The sequence below is a fragment of the Electrona antarctica genome (assembly GCF_951216825.1).
Source record: "Electrona antarctica genome assembly, chromosome: 2".
Classification (NCBI taxonomy): domain Eukaryota; kingdom Metazoa; phylum Chordata; class Actinopteri; order Myctophiformes; family Myctophidae; genus Electrona; species Electrona antarctica.
In genome coordinates, this window is record NC_136807.1 from 36,971,428 (window position 1) to 36,994,154 (window position 22,727).

The following is a 22,727-nucleotide window of genomic DNA, read 5'->3' on the forward strand; positions in this document are numbered from 1 at the left end:
TGTGTAGCATATTTGACTTATATTTTTAGTTTGATAAAAATACAAGTCATATAACTAACAAATAACAAATATTTCCAACTTGAAAAAGACTACTCTCCTGTAACAATAATGTTTGTTTTAGAACCATGTTAGGGCAGATTTAAGTAGTACATGAATGATCATGACAGTATAGCATGAGGGGTCTTTGAGACGTCAAATATGTCTGGTTCAATATTGTAAAGGTGATATATGATATGTTGAACTATAGCCTACTGTCAGTACGTGTTGGAAGGATTGACCAGCTGTAAATGTCTCCCCAGAATCGGACGCATTTGCTTCCCTAACTTGCATAGGCATAGAATGCAGTGACCACAGTTGGCCTGGACGATATTGACCTATAAAGAAGATTACTTGGAGCTTCATGAAATTAAATATGTTTAATGTTTCTCCCTTTCCTACTGTACATTGCAAAAGGGTTGGTTAGTTTAGTTCTGGATTAAGAGCGTCTGCTAAATGCCTAAATTGTAATTGTAAATTGTTTAGTTAGTTAGTTAGTTAGTTAGTTAGTTAGTTTCATAGTTGTGTCCGACTGTCCGGCAGCCTATATTGTTAAATCTCTTTCAGCGCTCCTGAGGGAGGGACAGGGACACCAGTATGAGTGCCAAAGGAGACATGGAGGCCCCAGCCAAAGAACCAGAGCGCACTCCCTCGGACCCTTCGTCGTCCTCCACCTCTTCGTCCCCCAGTGAAGCTGTCCTGGTGTGCACTACTGATAGTATAGCCAAGAAGGTGTGCCCTCAGCCTCAGGCTACCACAGCTCTCATTATACCAGGTGAGGAACTGGGGTGTGTGTGTGTGTGTGTGTGTGTGTGTGTGTGTGTGTGTGTGTGTGTGTGTGTGTGTGTGTGTGTGTGTGTGTGTGTGTGTGTGCGTGTGCGTGTTTCATTAGAGGTAAGCTAAGCACAATAAAATCATCAGTGTTCATTTCTCTGGGAGATCACTGAATCATTTTTACTCTCTCGAAGTTCAATTCATGCTACCTGTCCATTTGGGTAGCCTAAATCTTTACACTATCACAGTTAAATTAGCACTTCACTGTGAGGAAATGCAGTGCACTCTAGGAACGTGGGTCCCCCTTGAAAATGAGATGCTGCATCTCAAGGGGCTATCCCTTCAATAAAGATCTGAAATCTACTGCTGATACAGGTATATTATCCTACTACGTCTTAATCCCTCCACCATTAATTATGTGTCTGTGCTTCTCAAACCTTTTCATGTCAAGGACCCCCAAATAAATATGATTTGGCCTCGGACACCCATCCGAAAAAAAATTGTGCCAGGGACCTCATACAAGATTTGATTGAATAACACTGTAATATATTGTGTTTTCAAGATGCTTTAAAAAATAGCAGATCTACAAGCTCATGCGATGCAACTGCCATAGTTGGTCTCTGTGTCAGATTTCTGTCTTGTACTTGTACAACTAAATATGATAAGGACAATTGAAGGAGAGTTTCTCCCTCTTCAGCTCCACTCCCCAGCCAGCATAAGGTGGAGGTGACTGCAGGGGCTGCAGTGGCAGAGCCCTGTAAAGGAGGTGGGACTAATGAGACCGCCACACCCACCCTAACAGCACAGGTGGGTGGAGCTTGTAGCATCGTCCATGTGCTGGAGTGGAAGGAGGGGATGGCCATATTACCCAGCAGCAACCTCAAGGTAAGTGACTGTCATGAAAGCTGTGGAATAGAGTTTAACAAGGCATTTGAAAATTGGATCAATCGATCTATCAATCCATTGATTGTTTAATTCAATCATATTGCATAGGGTTGCATAAAACATGGTTTGAAATGTAATTGGAATTTTCCCAACAGACTCTGAAATAACTCTGAAATGGAAGACAGCACGTCCATTGCAATAATCTTCCCATTTCGTATTCCCTTGTAACCTTTAGTGTACTACTGAGCTCACTGTAGTACTGATACGAAATTAATAGGTTCTTGCACTGCCTTTGTGTGTGTGTGTGTGTGCGTGCGTGCGTGCGTGCGTGCGTGCGTGCGTGCGTGCGTGCGTGCAGTTTTGTGTGAGTGAGGTAGGGACTCTGAGCACACTGATCACACCGGGAAGCACCAGCAGCACAGCTGAACCTGCTGCAGGGACTTCTGGTAAATCTGCTGAGTCAGAAACCCCACTCCCAGATGAGTCAGGTAGAGCAAATAGAAAATAGGTTCAATATACAGTATTTTGCACATGACTTTATTTTACTCACAATTGCTCGATGAAAAGGCCACAAATTAATACAAAATCAAACTAGCACAAAAATGGTGGCCTGCTAGGGGGCACGGTGGCACAGTTGGTAGTGCTGTCGCCTCACAGCTAGAAGGTCCTGGGTTCGATTCCCGCTCGGGAAGCTGTGGGCGCTGGCGGCGTGTCTCCTCCTCCGTGTCATCGGTGCCCATACCCGAGGTGGGGTAAGGAGCAACTTGGACACTCAGGCATGAAGGAAGCATGAGTTCAAGTCCGTTGCTCTCCCCATGTCCCCCATATATGGGGACTAGGTTGGCGGAGGGTGTGTAGAGCCCAGGATCACATTAGATAATTGACACAGGGGTGAAAAATGGGTTACAAAATCGTGGGATAAAAAATATATAATAAAAACTAAAATGGTGGCCTGCTGGAGCGGTGTGCACAAGAAATATAACGCAGATCTGCCTAATAGATAGGTGTTGTTCCTTGTTCTCGTGCAGCACTTTATGAACTCTTATGTATGCTGTGTAACTTCAATCACTTTATTCCAGATGTGCCAGCACCCGCAGTCCCTGTGAAGGGCTCGAACTTGGAGCGAGAGAGGCCGGCTCAAACCAAGCCAGAGGTCCAGGTGGGATTGGGACTACAGAACCATGAACCCAGAGCCCAAAGGACCTACATGGAGGAGCTCCGCAGAGAGCCTTTTACTGAAAAGTATGCGCACAAAAGAGTTGGTCACAACATACACTGATTATGCAAAAGTGATTCTAGTGCTAATTAGAATCAGTTGACCGTCATTTCAAACACATATTGTAAATGGGATATTCTATGCTTAAGTAATAAGTAAGTTGGATTGGCTTATTGTCTGTATCGTCCGCAAATGAGTGTGTATCCTATTTTTTGCTACACCTGTGGGAGATTGAGTGCTGAGGGTGTGCAACTGACACCTACCATTCTGCTCCCAATACTTACCACACAACTTGGTTACCCAAGCCGTACTACTCTTGCTGAGTTGGTGAACCTTGTGGTCTAAAGGCGAGCGCTCAGTTGGGGAGCGGTTTTCCTTTTATTCAGACACACTTCTGAGGCAGAGAGCATAATGAGAAACTTAAACAAACTTGTCCGCCCACACACTGAAGGAGAGGTGCAGCATTAGGCTCATGCATTAATCAACCCAATTTAACTTAATTCTGTGTTACAAATAGGCCAAAAGGAGCGAGCATGTAATACACGGCCACTTGTCTTACCCTGTCTTCACCTCAGGAGGAGTGTTGGGGTAGAGAAGATTCCAGCAGGTGGTAGGGTGTCGACCCTCAACCCTGATCACCTAAAACCCATGAGGAAGAGGAAGAGGAAGGAGTACCTCAGTCCCTCGGAGGAAGACTCAGACATGGTGAGGACAGTATAAAGAGTTAAAAATAATAAAGAAGGCACCGTAAATCCCCTCCCATTCACTTGTATGGAGTTGCTCACCCAGCACATACTCCCCTTTCACCCCTTCTTCCGTGTTGGAAAAGTGTGATGGGCAGGTCCTATTTGGGGCCTCTGTGATGCATTTTGTTTAGTTTAGTTTAGTTTATTTGATCATCCTTCAGTTTCAAATACAATATTTAAAGACAATGATCATCTTCAATCATCTTCATGTTTTGCTTTGTTTTTGTAACAGCTTCCATCTGTTACAAAAACAAAGCAAAACATGAAGATGATCAAAAGGAATAGGCAGAAGCTAAAAGCTTATAAATGCCTATCGTACTTACAACAGAACATGATTCGTAATACTCATTACATTAACATTAACAGATTCACAAAACAAAAGTCAGATACGAGAATTCCACCCTACACCAAACCCACCCCAGTGTCACCGTAGAGATCCACAAGGATGAGTTACATAGCACTATATAACCATTAGATTACACATTATTATTGTTGTTATTATCCTTATTCACATTACCCTCATTACCAATGATCATTATCATTTATGTTGTTGCTGAGTAATGTCATTTTTGTTCACATTTTTTATGTTAACATAATTACAATAATATAAAATGCATGTTGTGCACACCCCCATGCACAAGCTTGTGAGTCGAGCCCATTGGACAAAACAAATTTCGCTGTCTGGCCCCAGCCGTAATACTCTGCAGTAACTATGATCGGCCAGAAGGAAGGGATTTATCCCAGTAGTACATGCAAATAATAGTGAGATAATCAAATGTTCTGACAAGTGTGATGTAATTGGATGTGTCAGCAGTTGACATAGAGGTGTCGTTGGTTTTTATTTGATGGTTTCAGGATGAGAAAATTGATGACTGTAAGACAGACAGTAGACATATCAGGGGAGGTAAGAACATTTCTTTAATACTTTTCATCTCCCTTCATTCTTTTACCACTTATTATGCCCAGGACGTGTGCACCCGTCTTCATAATTACACCCATAGGAGACCCAGGACGTGTGGACACGTCTTTAGGGGCGATATCCCCTTCCTATGTCCAGCTTTTAGTGTATGTGCTAACACAAACTTTGTCCTACACAAACATTAAATCCCATTGACAACTAGAAATGCACTCTGTCAAGGTGCCAACTTGCGCCTTGCACACAAGTAGGCCATACATGGCGTTTTTTTGCCTTCATTGATAGGGTACAGTAAGTAGAGAGGAAAGGGGGAGAGAGATTGGGAGTGATACACAGCAAAGGTTGTCGGGCTCGGGAGTCGAACCTGCCGCACGCCGTCCGGCTGGTTTGGCATACGACATACGACCAACATGCGCAGCCGATTACAGTACTTGCACGCTCTGCTTGTGCAAGTAATGAATGGACAATTTTGAGTGTTCATGTAAACACAAACATTGCGTAACACAAACATTGAAGACGAAGGTGAGGACACAAATTCTGATTGGCTGGAATGAGATGATGTATGATGATGTACGATGATAAGATCGCCCCTCACTTCACACGGGTGTGATTTTTGAGGTGCGCTAGCTTTCCCCCACACGTCTCAATATTTGCCATTGACAATGAAAGGAGAAATTAGGTCAAATGTCCGCCAAATATGACATAAAGTTTGTCCCCGCACATCTCATATTTGCCATTGACAATGAAAGGAAATTAGGTCAGATGTCTGTCAAATATGACATAAATTTGTGGCAACACAAACATTAAATGCCTTTGACAATGAAGGGAAAATATACATCATATGTAGACGAGCAAATCGGCTAACCAATCACATAAATTCAGTTGTTCATGCGATGATGTATGATGATGTATAATGATAAGAGCGCCTCTCACTTCACACGGGTGTGATTTTTGTATTGTTTTTGTCACATTAATTGTGTTTTAGGAGTTGCACATAATATGGAACTAAATGTAAGAATAATAATAAAAATCTGTATTCCTTTTAGGTTTCGTAAGCACACATTTCACAAGGCAACCATGACAACTTCTAAATAATTTACTAAGATATTACTGACAAGTGACATATTCAATATCTTTATACCTTTTAAAAAAAGAAATTGCAGCATTAGCTGTACTACAAGATCCCAATATAATGATATTTGAACTGATCGTCTATTTTCACCATTTGTGCCTCTTTTTTAATTACTTTAGATGTAGCTAATACCGTCCTAAAGTATAAAAGAAAGGTTAAAGTGGTTAAAACAATTGTGATGCTAAACTGCTTTTTAACTAAAATGACACAAATGTTTTCCTGGTCTTAATGGGTTAATTGACACATGTTTTCCTGGTCTTAATGGGTCAAGGAAGTGTTTGAGTATTTTTATAGTTTTTTATCACACAACAAAATGTCACTTCTTCTCTTCAGGGAGTATGTGGGTGTTAATAGAGTTCCATGGCTGCCAGTTCCCACCTGATGTTGTGTCGGAGTTCAGACTGATCCAGACTGTACTGAAGAACTGCTATCTTACTCAGAATAGCCAAATGGCATTGATCACGCCTCCAGGTCTTAAGTTAAGTCATAAGACCTGGTACTTAAGACACGCATAATACTGCCCTAGGAATCTTAAGACCGGGACTCAAGTTTATGATGTACAGGTCATCAGAGGGTGTGGAGGCTCCACGTTTGTATCCTCCAAAGAGGAAGACACGATCTCCCACAATGCAACAGCACATGCTACGCATTGGACCTGGGCCATCCCCCTTGGGTTCAACCTCCTCCCAGGAGAGGGTCGCTGGATTCAATTTCCACAGATCATCGAAGGTCTCGCTCCAGTTGCAGCCGTCAAATATGTACAGCTCTCCATTGTAGGTAAAGGCTGAATGATCCTCAGATCCTACTGGATCAAGCCTTGTAGAAGGTGTGCGCAGCCAGAGGTTGGTCTCTGTGTCAAACACATTGACACTCCATCGCAGTTCCTGTTTACACTGCACATGTGCAAACCTCCCGCAGGAGACCGTGCCACGCCCCGTGAGTGTTCCTTCTTTATTACTTGCGCAAGCAGAGCACGCAAGTACTGTAATACGTATGTATTACTTATGCGTATGTCGGCGGTGTCGCTCGGCCAATCAGGGACCAAGTATGTATGTATGCCGGTGGCGTTGCTTGGCCAATCAGGGACCAAGAACAGCGATGGTCCCTGGGTATGTATGTCGGTACATTCCACCAGCCGATGAGAAACCACTGTTCTCGATGACGTAACTACTGTAAAGTACGTTACAAAATTGGTATAAGGGGTATAATAGGGGGTATGTACCGTATCGGCTGGGTATGTGTGTATGTCGCTGTACTCCACCGGGCAATGAGGGACCACTGACCACTGCTGTATTTCAAACCTAGACAGCAGCAGAGAGCTTTAGGACTCAAAGCAGCAGTCGTACCAGCAGTGGTGAGCACACCTCATGGCGCGCTCTGCAAGTTGGCAGCTCGACAGAGTGCATTTCTAGTTGTTCCTAGGTTGTTCCTAGGCCCACACATCTTGCTATTATCTCTGAATCTACGGCGCTGTCCGTGGTTTTGATCAGAACAGCGATGTTCTGTCCTAATTTCTGACTTTATCATGCATCTCATTTGGAATATTAACGCTTCTAAAGAGAGATCAGACTTATTAGCACAAGGTAGTAATTAAATGGAAGAATTCACCTTCCAGTTTTGGGGGGAAATGGAAGGCAGGGCTTTTCAGAGTAAAATCTGCCTCATCTGCTTGGCACTCTAGGCAAAACAAAGTGTTAATATTCTATCCATCCCTCCATCGTTTTCATGCTTCCATGCTTCTTTGTATTTGGCTATCTTTCATTTCCTTCATCCCTTCCTTTTCTCCTCCCCCCTTCCTGTTTTCATTGTTAAGTCGTTAAGCATGCAATGCCTTGTAAGCCTGAAGATCTCCCATTTTCAGCGTACGACAACGTATAAATCAGGCTTTACTCTGTGTCATTGTGCAGACAGTAAGACAGAGCAGTGGACATGGGCCCAGTATCTGGACCAACAGAAAGCTGTAGCTGCTCCCACTAAGCTCTTCCAAGAGGTTTGTGTACTGTTTCATAACATGACTGATCATCTACAAGTTGGCACCAAGTCATTCAGGCTGTGTACTGAGGTGTTGGGGCTTTAAAATTAAGCATGTGTAATTGTAAATTGTATTTTTTTATTTTATTTCTTATGTGTTCAGTCCCAGAGAGTGCCCATGGTGAAGAGTAACTTCAAACAGGGGATGAAGCTGGAAGGCATTGACCCCCAGCATCCTTCCATGTACTTTGTCCTCACCGTGGCTGAGGTAAGACAGGCCTCGCTTGTAGACTGGATAAAGAATAGAAGCACGCACGGCTCCCAATCACTACCACACATTATTATTATTGCAATAATATGCAGTAGGCTCCAGCCTGCTCAGGGGACATGCAAGTTGGGAACGATGCATGTCGGGAATACAAACCCCATCCATAGAGCACCGAAGTCTGACGTCAATATCGGTAGAGGGCGCTAAGTCCACTGGTTCATGTACTTTTTTATTTGCATTGTAATCCCCATAGGGGGCCCCTCCTATGTCCAGCTTTTAGTGTGTGTCCACAAACTTTGTCCTACACAAACATTAATTTCCCATTGACAATGAATGGACAATTGTACGTCATAATGTAAATTATTGATGACGAAGCAACATCGAAGGCAAAAGTGAGGACGCAAATTGTGATTGGCCGGAATGAGATGATGTATGGTGGATGTACAATGATAAGAGCGCCCCTCACGTCACGCAAATGTGATTTTCTACACGGTGAAACCAAAGGCAAAATTCCATGTATGCATAATGTGTACCACCTTGAAACAGCTTGACAAGGTCTATCACTCGGCACTTTGTTTTATTACAGTGGGGATGAACGCATCATTATACTCTGTATCGCAGTGGGCTGGCCGTCTCTGGACACTAGGAGAACGGAACACTGGATCTTTATAAAGCAATCATAAATATGCTAACTAATTACCTGACCTGATCTCTAATTACATGGTTAGGTTCATTCTTGACGTACCGAGTCAACACCAAACTGTGAAAAACTGCTTTTTAGTTATTGTACTCCTAGTTTCTAAAAGACTTGAAATTGGATGATAAATTCTAAACTGAGATAAAGGACTTTGAAAGTCAGGCCTTTCTTTAGCCCCAGTATGTTCCCTCAGCACTACGCTCATTCTGTAGCTCCGAGATGAGGTCACACCCTGGGCCCCTCCCACCGCGGTTCAGAAACGGCAAGGAACGCTTCTTACCCTTTTCTGCACAATGAATCCAAAAGTGAAGGGCCAAAAAGGTTTTACACTAATTCAAACTTAGGATCGGCCAAGAAAAGCCAAGTTTAAACGGTTACACGAGCGTTTACAGCGGTTGTTATCATAATCATTGTTAGTTGTACATATATATGATGGTTTTATAGTTTATATTGGTAATGATTATGTTTTTATGTGTGATATGATTTGATGACCAATGCGTTTCCCTGTTTAAATAAAGGTACAATACAAATAAATAACCCTAACCCTCATTTACTGTAGGTGTGTGGCTACCGACTGCGGCTCCATTTTGATGGCTACTCTGACTGCCACGACTTCTGGGTGAACGCCAACTCTTCTGACATTCATCCTGCAGGCTGGTGTGAGAGCACAGGACACAAGCTCTACACTCCTAAAGGTCAGAGGTCACACTACTTCACTGGTTCTCAAAGTGGGGCTGGGTTCTTGAGGGGTTGAGGCTGGGTTTCCACTCTACATGATTATGATGTGAGCTTGGAGATCGGTTAGATTTTTCTTACAAGAAAAACCTGTGGAATACTTCCAAGCTATAGTCTGAAATCTCTAAATGGTCAACAGACATTGATGAGACAATCAGCTAGCTTTGAAATATTTTAGACAATATGTAGTAGGGTCCCTGCTTAGTGTCTATCTCAGCTAAGGGGTCCTTGACATAAAAAATAAATGAGTGCTAACAAGAGAAGTGGATGAACATTGTATTGACTTGACTATCATTGGCTTGCCTCAACACGTTGTCTCTCTGTATGTATTTCTGTTCTCCAGGCTGTAAAGAAGACGAGTTTACCTGGACCAACTATCTGAAAATGACTAAAGCACAAGTGGCTCCTAGAGAGATGTTTGCCAGCCCCGGAAGAGTAAGTCTCATCAATAAACACAGCAAAATCTCACCATACAACTACAGTACTGATTGGCACTTTAGACCAGGAAGTAACGCCCACGTCATTCTCTTTGATGGTACACATTACATCACCTGATCTTATAAATATATCTTATCGTTTACCACATACTTTATACATAAGCCCAGCATCCTCAATATATACAACTGACCAAGGTAAATTGCCACATCTTTATTCACTAATTGTAGCACTGCAACTTCAACTTCAATTGTATTGTCACGACTCATGTCACAGGTTTACATGTGTAAATAAGTGGGTGAAATTATTTTGAGTAAGTTCCGATAATTTTGATACACTTGATTTTAATAGTCTACAATACATTATACATTTTCTTTGGCCTATGGTATATTATTTTCAAGATGATACAATGCATTTTATTTGGCAAACGAGGTCATACAGTTTGAACCAGTAGGTTAGATGATTTCAGATTGCATCTTTGCATGCGTGTGTACTACTGTATGTGTGTTTCTGTGAGTTTATTTAAGAAGTGCATTTTCAAATCTGTGTGTTTCCTTAGATAGACATGCAGTGTGGCTTTGAGGTTGGGATGAAGCTGGAGGCTGTCGATCGAATGAACCCCTCCCTCATCTGTGTAGCAACTGTTACCGACGTGGTGGATGATCGCTTCCTGGTTCACTTTGACAACTGGGATGACACATATGACTACTGGTGAGAGCCGTGACACTGGGTGGTTGTTTGTTACTATATGGTGGTCATCACAAAATACTAATAATTAATAATTATAACTAAAAATCTATTTTACAATTATATCTAATAATAATTTGAGTAGTGTCCTCAAGGGAAGAGAGCGAGAAGGGGAGAGAGAAATGGGTGGAGAGGATCATTTTAGTAATTTGAGTATGGTATGTATGGTACAGAAATTTGAGGACGGAATTGCAGAACAATTACCATGTATGGTGCCGAAATTGCCGTGTGATTGTCTGTGATTGGCTGGAAGGTGTGCCATTCTGCGCTGTGATTGGCTGAGCATTGAATAACGGGTGTGCTACAGGGGTCACCGTTATGTGGTAGATATTTTGTGGGTACATCATATCCCCCAAACGGCTATGGATCCCCAAACGGGTACGGACTAGTAATATTGAATTGTGATCATATTGGGTCAGGTGTCACATAAAGTGATGTTTGGTTTGGTTTAGTTTCTAAGAATACCATCTATACCTGACGCAAAATGAATTGTCCATTCTATTCAGGTGTGATGCAACCAGTCCATACATTCACCCCATTGGCTGGTGCCAGGAGAGGAACCTCCCCCTTACACCACCCCAAGGTGATGGGTTTGATCAAAGGGGCGGGGTTGAGGTGAAACTGTAGTAAAGAAAATGGAAAAGGAAGGTACAAAAACAATGCAGATTGTATTTATGTTATGTAAAAAATAAAAAATAAAAGTAAATTTCTATAGTGCCTTTATCCAAAGTGCTTTACAATGTGCATCACATTCATTCACCCATTCACACACAGATGGCGGAGGAAACCATGCAAGGCACCCGCTTATTTATCAGGAGCAGTTAGGGGTTCAGTGTCTTGCTCAAGGACACTTGGACACTTAGCCAGGGGGAACCAGGGATCAAAAGCGAGAACATATTCTCATATTATTCTCTAGGCTGTCTCTCTCTGTCTGAAAAAGCAGAAATTTAAGCAGAAATGTAAGTGTATGAATACTGATTCATGTGTACATATGTTATGTTCTGCTAGATTACCCAGAGGCAGGTCTATTCTCCTGGTCTCGGTACCTGGATGAGACCGGTTCCACTGCTGTGGCTGCTGAAGCCTTCAAAGTGGTAAGAGTAGAGAATTAGAGTAGCGTTTTTGAGGGGCTACGCCCAGCTTTGTGTGTCCGTGTGTACCCCGTATAGTGATGATTTGATTGACTGAGCACGGAATGTGATGTATGATGATGTATGATGATAAGAGCGCGGCTCACTTCACACAAGTGTGATTTTTTTTTCTTCACTAAAGGGCCGTGTCCACAGTACAAAACGTTTTTTCTTTTATTTTTTTGAGCTGCCAGCACCTGATCAGCTAAACTGATAGGGCTTATCACCCTCTATGTCCTTTTGTCACCCCCTCACCCAGGGTAAACAAAGTGGAAATTCCCTTAGTGAAGTGGAAATGCTCTTAACCCATACCTTTGTGTTTTCTACCACCCCCTATTACTTGTGCTCCAGCGTGCACCACACGGGTTTCAGCCCCGGATGAAGCTGGAGGCGGTGGATAAGAGGAGTCCTGGTCTGATCAGAGTTGCTACAGTGGAAGAGGTGGAGACTCATCGAATTAAGGCAAGGATGTGTGTCTGTATATTAATTATATTATATGCATGTGCATGTGTGTAGGTAGAGCTGCAACTATCAATTATTTTCTTATTTTTTGAGGGGCCCTAGCCCCTCCTATATTCAGCTATTTGTGTAGATTTTTGTACTACACAAACATTAAATTCCTATTGACAATGAATGGAGAATTTTGCATCATAGTGTCTGAGCAAATCGGCTTAGTGTCTATTTTTGTCCTACGCAAACATTAAATTCCCATTGACAATGAATAGAGAATTTTACGTCATAGTTTCTGAGCAAATAGGTGTAGTGTCTATTTTACGTCATGGTGATGTACGATGATAAGAGCGCCCCTCACTTCACACGGGTGTGATTTTTGAGGGGCGCCAGCCCCTCCTATATACATATTTTGTCCCCACATGTCTCATATTTGCCATTGACAACGAAAGGAGAAATTGGGTCAAATGTCTGCCAAATATGACGTAAAACTTGTCCCCACACGTCTCATATTTTCACACGGGGGTGATTTTTTTATATTTTGAACCTGTGCAAGTGCTGACATTTTTACCATTGAGCTAATAGAGCCTGCCTGCTTGCTCAGGGGATAAATTGACTATTGACCATCAGGTCAAAATTCGTGTCAGATCCTGTGTCTTGGTTGACCTTTGACATGATTTAAATGTCTCAATAGAAGAGCAGGGAGACAAAATACAACCACCCCAGTTGTATAAGTTATATTGTACTACTCTACTCTACATACTCTACTCTACATACTCTACTCTACATACTCTACTCTACATACTCTACCATACAGATACTCTACTCTACATACTCTACCATACAGTTATATTGTACTACTCTACTCTACATACTCTACCATACAGTTATATTGTACTACTCTACTCTACATACTCTACCATACAGTTATATTGTACTACTCTACTCTACATACTCTACCATACAGTTATATTGTACTACTCTACATACTCTACCATACAGTTATATTGTACTACTCTACTCTACATACTCTACCATACAGTTATATTGTTCTACTCTACATACTCTACCATACAGTTATATTGTACTACTCTACTCTACATACTCTACCATACAGTTATATTGTACTACTCTACTCTACATACTCTACCATACAGTTATATTGTACTACTCTACTCTACATACTCTACCATACAGATTGTATAAGTTATATTGTACTACTCTACTCTACATACTCTACCATACAGTTATATTGTACTACTCTACTCTACATACTCTACCATACAGTTATATTGTACTACTCTACTCTACATACTCTACCATACAGTTATATTGTACTACTCTACTCTACATACTCTACCATACAGTTATATTGTTCTACTCTACATACTCTACCATACAGTTATATTGTACTACTCTACTCTACATACTCTACCATACAGTTATATTGTACTACTCTACTCTACATACTCTACCATACAGTTATATTGTACTACTCTACTCTACATACTCTACCATACAGATTGTATAAGTTATATTGTACTACTCTACTCTACATACTCTACCATACAGTTATATTGTACTACTCTACTCTACATACTCTACCATACAGTTATATTGTACTACTCTACTCTACATACTCTACCATACAGTTATATTGTACTACTCTACTCTACATACTCTACCATACAGTTATATTGTACTACTCTACATACTCTACCATACAGTTATATTGTACTACTCTACTCTACATACTCTACCATACAGTTATATTGTACTACTCTACTCTACATACTCTACCATACAGTTATATTGTACTACTCTACTCTACATACTCTACCATACAGTTATATTGTACTACTCTACTCTACATACTCTACCATACAGTTATATTGTACTACTCTACTCTACATACTCTACCATACAGTTATATTGTACTACTCTACTCTACATACTCTACCATACAGTTATATTGTACTACTCTACTCTACATACTCTACCATACAGTTATATTGTACTACTCTACTCTACATACTCTACCATACAGTTATATTGTACTACTCTACTCTACATACTCTACCATACAGATTGGACCAAATTACCTGAATTACACTGCCTTTTTTTGCTATAATTTTAATGTTTTACGTTTCTGCTATTATTTTAATGTTGTTTTATGTTTTTGCTTTTATTTGTTCTTCATTGCCCTGTAAAGCACGTTGAGCTGCATTCATGCTATTTGCATATTTTCTTTGTATACAATTTACAATTTAGGCATTTAGCAGACTCTCTTAAACCAGAGTGACTTACAGTAAGCAAGAACAACACAGGGTAATACATCAAATACATATACAAACCGGTATATGTATAAATATCAATTAATCAAGAAAAACCTTTAAAAGGAAAAAGTATATATAAAATATATATATGTATATATGCCTCCTCCAGGTGCATTACGATGGTTGGAGCCATGTCTATGATGAGTGGATGGATTCGGACCACCCTGACATCCACCCAGTAGAGTGGTGTGAGTCTACCGGACACCCCCTCAAAGTTCCTCCTCAAGACTGCAAAATACTGCAACCACATGGTAACAATCAACGTACACTCATACTAATTAGACAGTCGTCTAATTAATAATTTAAAGCATCCGTTATGCTTGGTGTAGTTGTTAGTGGAGCAGATTAAGTCAATATATCATAAGAATCGTTCACTTGATCATACAAGCACCAAAATTGGCACACAAGTGCTTCGGAACCTACTCTCTCAGAAAAGTACGTTGTCCACTTGAAAAAACAAAATGGACACCATTTTTCAAGATGGCCGCCATTCGAGGTGGTTTTAAACAGTGTTTGAGTTATATTGAGCTATAAAATCCTATTGTGATGGCCTATACATCAAAATATATGTTTCTGAGTATGAGAAATCCAATTCTGCATTTAGAACATCAAAATTATTTAATATTATGATGATACAATGGGAATTAAACGATAAAGTGGGGCAGATTAAGTCCATATTCCATAATAATCCTTCATGTGGTGGTACAAGCACCAGATTTGGCACAATTGATGTCCAGGATGTACTTTCTAGGAAAAGTATGTTTTCCATCTGAAAATCCAAGATGGCCGACCAGTTTTCAAGATGGCCACCTCGTCAAATTAATAAGTAGAACTTTAGTGAACAGAAATGTGTGATCCACACATTGATCCAAACATCAAAATGAATGTATTCTGATGGTGTCAATTTAATTCCAATATGGCCGCCAGTTTTCAAGATGGGGGCTATTACGCAACTCCAAATTTGCATTTTCGGAAGCTGTCTGATCACAGATATTGTTGAAGGGCAACATCACCATTCATTGAAATTCTGTGATCAAGCTCTATTGGTTTGTAATTTTGTATATAAGAGTGATGTCAAAGCACAACCAGGACACACTGGTGACATCACTGCTGTGAGACTCCGCATGGGGTTCAGTGTCGGCTTGTAACGTAGCTGTAGTTGTGGTTTACTAACTGTTGTAGTCGTATACTCACTGTAGTTTGTAGTATACTTTAGTGTCCTAAATGCTATCTAATAAGCCCCTGTATACTGTATATCTCAAATAGATGTTTAGTTAGTTGTAGCATTGTAGTTGATAGCCGCACCTGAATTGACAGGATGTGTCAGCGTGGGAGAGCTGAGACAAGGGTAACAGGGATTCAGTTACCTGGATGGTGTACAGATCGCACAGGACTTGCACTGGATGAATGGTCGGGCTAGGTGTAGGGCACCAGATGCTTGAACCTAGATGCATCCCATATTTCAATGTGCTTTGATGTTTTGTACGGTTGGGTGGTAAAAGGATATATCCCTCGGCCTTTAACACAAGATGTTCCGCTACTAAAACTGATTGGAGGAAGTGTCAAACAGATACGAAAGAGGAGTTGAAGTCTCCCCGTATTTCAGGCAATACACCTGTTGCCCATCATGTTAGACTCATCCAGATTGGATGATGGAGGTGGCAGTGAGGATACATTGAGGCAAAACAGTACAAAGTATCACCAAAATTGTCGGGCAAATGTTTAGCAACTGAAACTCCAGTGTTCCACTAAGAGAGCAGCTGAAATTCAGAATGATCCTGGTGAAGGACACGCAAAAATGCAAAGAGTGCAGTGCAGCGGATGTGATCCCCCCCCCCCCCCCCATCGAAGCCCTGTATGACGATCGTTGTGTCAGCAAAGCTCGTCGTGGAATTATGAGGGACCCAAGCCATCCCAACCGCAGACTGTTTGAGATGCTACCACATGGAAAACGTTTTCGCAGTCTCGAAGCCACTGGAAATAGACTGCAAATAAGCTTCTTTCCCCAAACAATCAGATACATGAACGAACTGATAAGAACCAGGGGCGAGTTTACCTAACTTTGCTACTACAGGGAAACATGTACATATGTTACTATTTTTATAGCACTCTATTTTTCTAGCACTCTTCCCTTTGTTTTGCTGTGCTTGCTGTGTTTTTTGTTGTTTGAATATTATGCTATCTATGCCGCTGCATTGTCATTGTAAGGAAGCCAAAGAAAAATAAGTTTTACTCTTATATACCTGTACATAAGATGTAACAATAAAGTCCAACCTTGAACCTTGATCTACGTTCAAGCATCTGGTGACCTACACCTAGCCCGACCGTTCATCCAGTGCCATTTAAGTCCTGTGCGATCTGTACACCATCCAGGTAACTGAAGCCCCCTTACCCTTGTCTCAGCTCTCCCACACTGGCACATCTTGTCAATTCAGGTGCGGCTATCTAACTACAATACTACAACTAACTAAACTTCTAGTGGAGATATATACAGGGGCTAATTAGCATTTAGGACACTAAAGTATACAACAAACTACAGTGAGTACACTACAACAGTTATTAAACCACAACTACAGCTACGCTACAAGCCGACACTGAACCCCATGCAGAGTCTCACAGCAGTGATGTCACCAGTGTGTCCTGGTTGTGCTTTGACATCACTCTTATATACAAAATTACAAACCAATAGAGCTTGATCACAGCATTTCAATGCATGATCAACGAATGATGTTGCCCTTCAACAATATCTATGATCATACAGCTTCCGAAAACGCTAATTTTGAGTCACGTAATAACTGCATCTTGCAAACTTGCGGCCATATTGGAATTCAATTCCAACACCATTAAGTTCTTACAGTCAGAATACTTTCATTTTGATTGGATCATTAACACATTTCTTGCATTTGACGAGGCGGCCATCTTGAATACTGGCAGCCATCTTGGATTTTCAGCTGGATAAGGTGCTTTTCATAGAAATACATCCTGGACATCATGTGTGCCAAATTTGGTGCTTGTACCACCAAGTGAAAGATTCTTATGGAATATTGACTTATCATCATAATATTCAATAATTTTGATTTGCTAAATGCAGAATTGGATTTCTCATACTCAGAAACATACATTTTGATGTATAGGCCATCACAATAAGATTATTCAATCAAACTATAGTTCAAACACTGTTTAAAACCATTTTGAAAGGCGGCCATCTTGAGAAATGGTGGCCATTTTGTTTTTTCAAGTGGACAACGTACTTTTCTGAGAGAGTAGGTTCTGAAGCACTTGTGTGCCAAATTTGGTGCTTGTATGATCAAGTGAACGATCGTTTCAGTAATCTGCTCCACTATGTAGACTATAGACGATTTTGTCATTTTTACCCATTTAAAAAATGTGGGAGACCACAATTTTAACAGATTTCTTAAATATTTTTTAATCGTAAGAATGCACACATCAGACGATTCACTCAACCAGGAACACACACACACTTGGCATTTATACAAAACATTAACAATTTCAGAGTAGCGATTCCAGGGACTTGATATCTTGAAGAAACTCATGTTTTCAATGACGTCAGAGCAAAACAGTATGTCTCCCCACAGAAATCACAAGGCTATAATGAAAAACAATGAGTCATATTTCACTCAGGCTGAATGTGTTTGGATGGTGAACGTAATGTAAAGGGGTGCTTTGGAGAAATGCGCAATATAAATGTATCACTTATTAATTTACCATTGTTGATGTGTAGGTCCCAGAGAGCCTCTCACCATAGGCCAGTCCAACTACTCCTCATCTATTCCCTGTAAACCAATCAGCCACTCCAGGAGCAACAAATACAGCTTCCATCACAGGTCAGCACTGGAGCCCTTAGTGACAATTTATACTTAATATAATTGTACAAAGTCGGTTGGACAAAGAAAATGCCTTTTATTCTTATTCTTTTTCATCCATTATGTATAATGTTTCATGACAGTTGTGCGAAAAAGTATGAACTGAGCCAAAGCTCATTTCATAGCATGAGGTTCATAGCCATGTACTGTACATACCATGGTAGATCAATCAATCTGCCATAATCAATCAGTGCAGACTTTCTTGATTTCTCTGGTTATTTTAGCTGACCTCTTTCATTCTAACAGGAAATGTCCAACCCCAGGATGTGACGGTTCTGGCCACGTAACTGGTCGGTTCACTGCCCATCATTGCCTATCAGGCTGCCCATTGGCTGAGCGTAACCAGGGAAGGTTGAAAGCTGACCTATCAGACACAGAGTCCAAAAGAAACCTCTTCTTTGGCCAGAGGACCAAAAAGACTCATTACCGTGGCAGGTACAGATGTGCTTTTGGTATGTGTGTGTGTGTGGGGGGGGGGGGGGGGGGGGGCAGACGCTCCTCCTGAGTCTCTCAGGAGTGTACATGCTAAGTTTAATGCTAATTGGTACAACGGTGTCAGAAATTAGCTGCTATGCTCACACACAAACACATGAACGGCCACACGGACAAACGGACAGGAGCAAAAACTGAGCCTCCGTCCTGGTGGAGACAAAAATATATAAATTAATTAATAAATAACATACATACAATATATGTGACCAAATTTGAATGAGAGCCTGCAAATTCCAGCTTTTCACCAGAGAAAATAAGTTACAGGCAGACTCTTCACATACTAGAGCATGTCTGAAATACGTGTCAGCGCTGAAATCGACATGTAAATATGAAATAAATGCTTAAACATGTAGCTAGGTGTAATGTTAGAGACCACAGAAGTGAACATTTCAAGCCTGTTCAAGCTTTCTCAACTCGCTGTTTTCTGCAAGACATTACTCTAAGCCATATCTCCAAAACTGGTGGGTCAAACTGAACAACCAATATGTCAATTTGAAGCTTCCCTATGATTCCCTGCTTTCATATGACATGAAAAAAAATCCAATGCCAGTCCCTCAGTCAAATTTGGTCACATATGCAGAATACCAATGTTCCCATCTATAAACAATATACAAATGCTGCCAGTAACGGTGATTCCACAAGTAACTGAGAGGAATCATTTTCTACACACTTCCTATTCCTATTGATAAGTATATGGATAATCAGCAAGATAATCAATCTTTAGCGGTTCTACAGTATGTGTGGGAAATGATACTTTGATTCATTGCTCAGCCTCATTCACCCATTTCTCATGTCCTCTGCTTTCTCATTTTCCCTTCTTCCTTGCTTTCCAGTCATTTCTTATCCCTTTTTCTTCAGGATCGGCCGTCCTCCCAAACACAGGAAGAACCAGCAGAGAAGCTATCAGAGTAAGAGTCTCCTGAGTACTTCTCTGCACTATCATTGTAACAACATAATGCAGTGGTCACATAGTAAAAGCCTTAATTAAACTGTTCATAAACTCTGAGCATGTACAACAGTTATTGAGGGGCTCTAGCCCCAGCTATGCCCAGCTTTCCGGGTTTGTGTAAATACATTTTATTGTTACATGTTGTTACATTTCTACGCTCTCTGAGTTATAAATGGCCATACTGCTATGCATATAACATACACAATATAATGACTGTGTATGTTCCCTTCACTGACCCGTGTGTGTGTGTGTGTGTGTGTGTGTGTGTGTGTGTGTGTGTGTGTGTGTGTGTGTGTGTGTGTGTGTGTGTGTGTGTGTGTGTGTGTGTGTGTGTGTGTGTGTGTGTGTGTGTGTGTGTGTGTGTGTGTGTCTCCCCCTACAGGTATTTCTTCTGAGGGTGTGTATCTGCCATTGAGGATCATTTCAGCCATTCTTATACTTGCGGCAGAAGCACTAACACGTGTGTACGTGTTTGTGTCTGTCTGTCTGTCTGTCTGTCTGTCTGTCTGTGCGTGCGTGCGTGTATGTGTGCGTGTGCTTACGTGCGAGCGTGTGTATGTGTACATATGTATGCATGCATGTGTATATGCGTGTTTGTACGTCTTTCCCTACAGATATGTCATCTGAAGGAGTGTATCCATCACTGTTTATGTCTGCCCTGAGCAGTGGGTCGGAAAGGACTCTGTCCCTATGTTGGGAACAGCACTGTAAGCTCCTGCCCGGGGTGCAGGGCCTTCATGCCAGCCAGGTGGCAGCGTGGAGCGTTGAGGAGGTGAGACAATCTTTTGGATGGATCTTTAGCTCTCCGTTTTTAACGCATTAAGACCTGAGGCCAATCCTACGAATCAATGCATTTTAAATCGGTAGTTCTTAAGGTTTTTCGTAATTCGCGATTTTTCTAAAATGTTCAGCAGATGTACAAGATCGCAGCATGACACGAAGTGTATTGTGTATTGTTTAATAGTCAACGCTAAAATCTAAAATGACACAGTTAATATCGCATATATGTAATGTTTAATTTGGAGATGGTAGTGGTGGTAATAATAATAATACATTTTATTTATAACGCACTTATTTGAAACAAATCTCAAAGTGCTACATCAAGAGAAGAAGAATAAAATAAAATAATGCATAAGTATATAAAAGGACTAAAATAAGGACAATTCATGCATTTCGTGGTCAAGTATACTGCTAAAAGGTTAAAAGCACACCGGGCATCTAAAAAAGAGTGTGTGCGGAGGGAGCGGGTGGAGGTTGGGGGTTCAATGAGTTCCTTCAGATAGGAAGGGGCGTTGCTGTGGATGCACTGAGGAAGGTGTGTGTGTGTGTGTGTGTGTGTGTGTGTGTGTGTGTGTGTGTGTGTGTGTGTGTGTGTTTTCCAGGTCTTTGGGTTTGTCCAGAATCTAACAGGTTGTGAAGATCAGGCACGTCTCTTCAAAGAAGAAGTGAGATTACAATTCACACTATAATCCAAGTAAAAATTACAATTACTTTCACATCAGTGTCTAAACTGACAAAAACATATAAGCTATATGTCTAAGGCTAAGTATAGGCTATGTCTAAGGCTAAGTATAGGCTATGTCCTATCTGAACAAACAGACACGCGTCTGCTACCTGATATTGGTACCCTGTGTGTTTGGCAATTAAGTCAATGCAGTGTTTGGGGTTCTGATTTCTCTCCAGATGATTGACGGGGAGGCCTTCCTATTGCTAACCCAGACAGACATTGTAAAGATCATGAGCATCAAACTGGGTCCTGCCCTCAAGATCTCCAATGCCATTCTGATGTTCAAGAGCACCGACGACGAGGGGCTCAAGTGACGTCACCTACTCACCTGGCCCTCTGGCCAATCATCACGTGCCAAATTACATTCTGTTCGGGAACCTCGCCAACCCTTTTCATGTGTTTTGATGTCCTGTAATCATCAGAGATCGAGGGGAGGAGGGAGGTGGAGGGTTGTGGATAGGTTACACGGGAGAGATGGGGGAAGGACTAGAGAGGTGAAGGCAAAGGGGAACAGTTGGTGAACAGGCAGTTTTGGAAAATGCAGATTAAGGACAGAAAGGTGGGGGGAATTTAGGGTATGATCAGTTTTATGAAGGAGGGACGATGACAGAGATAGGGATATAGGAGCTAAGTGTTAGGAGGACCAGGTAAATATTGGACAGAGTAGATAGGTAAGGAATTTGGTAGACAGCAAGACAGCCTGGCATTCCTACTTTTGAAAATAGCCAGCATACAAGCTCACAACGTATCCTATTTTTGAGGGGCGCTAGCCCCTCCCCAACTTTGTGGGTCTGAACACAAACATTGGCTCATCACCCCATAGCGATGATTTTATTGGCTCGGCAAAGTACATATTGAAGATAAAAGTAAGGGCAGAAAAGTCAAGACGCCGAAAGTGATCGGCTGGAATGACATTTGTGATGATTTGATTGGCTGAGCACGGAATGTGATGCATGATGATAAGAGCGCCCCTCACTTCACAGAGGTGTGATCTTTTGCATGTAGGGTAGCTATGGAAAGGAATATCTGGAGAGATGTGAGCATAGTGGGGGTGGGGGTGAGGTGTTTCATATTAGTGGAGAGCTGGAGAAAATGTAGGGAAAGATGTGACTGAGGACAGGGGGGGAAAGTGTTTCAAAAAAGACTAGGAGGAGATTAGGTCTAATTTATACTTTGTTGTACGACTGTGTGGCTCACTAATATCTGCTATTTGCCAAGCGATACGATCGTGCAATCAAGTATAAATTGGCTGGTGGAGCTCAGTACAGCTTCACAGTTTGTGCAATAAGAAATGTCGAGAAAGAGGTTCTGTTTAACACTTTACGTTACAGCTCCTATTTTTCTTATCAAAGTACTGTAAGTTGTTACCCAGCAACACAATACAATGTATCAGATTCGTTGATACAGCTGGCTCTGTTGAT

The 22,727-nt window shown here is 41.4% G+C and overlaps 1 protein-coding gene across 1 annotated transcript; it reads left to right on the forward strand.

The window, feature by feature from the left end:
* Positions 1 to 633: 633 nt before the first annotated feature.
* Positions 634 to 21,683, forward strand: l3mbtl1 (L3MBTL histone methyl-lysine binding protein 1; the record flags this gene model as incomplete). The annotated part of the gene is made up of 21 exons (XM_079515276.1): positions 634 to 811; positions 1,508 to 1,695; positions 2,054 to 2,183; positions 2,775 to 2,937; positions 3,487 to 3,616; positions 4,513 to 4,561; positions 7,613 to 7,695; positions 7,840 to 7,944; positions 9,201 to 9,336; positions 9,720 to 9,811; positions 10,371 to 10,522; positions 11,065 to 11,141; positions 11,567 to 11,652; positions 12,040 to 12,150; positions 14,584 to 14,725; positions 18,217 to 18,319; positions 18,605 to 18,793; positions 19,709 to 19,773; positions 20,414 to 20,571; positions 21,182 to 21,244; positions 21,483 to 21,683. The coding sequence occupies 21 exons, from the start codon at positions 634 to 636 to the stop codon at positions 21,618 to 21,620; spliced, it is 2,538 nt and encodes an 845-aa protein (XP_079371402.1). The 3' UTR covers positions 21,621 to 21,683.
* Positions 21,684 to 22,727: the final 1,044 nt, after the last annotated feature.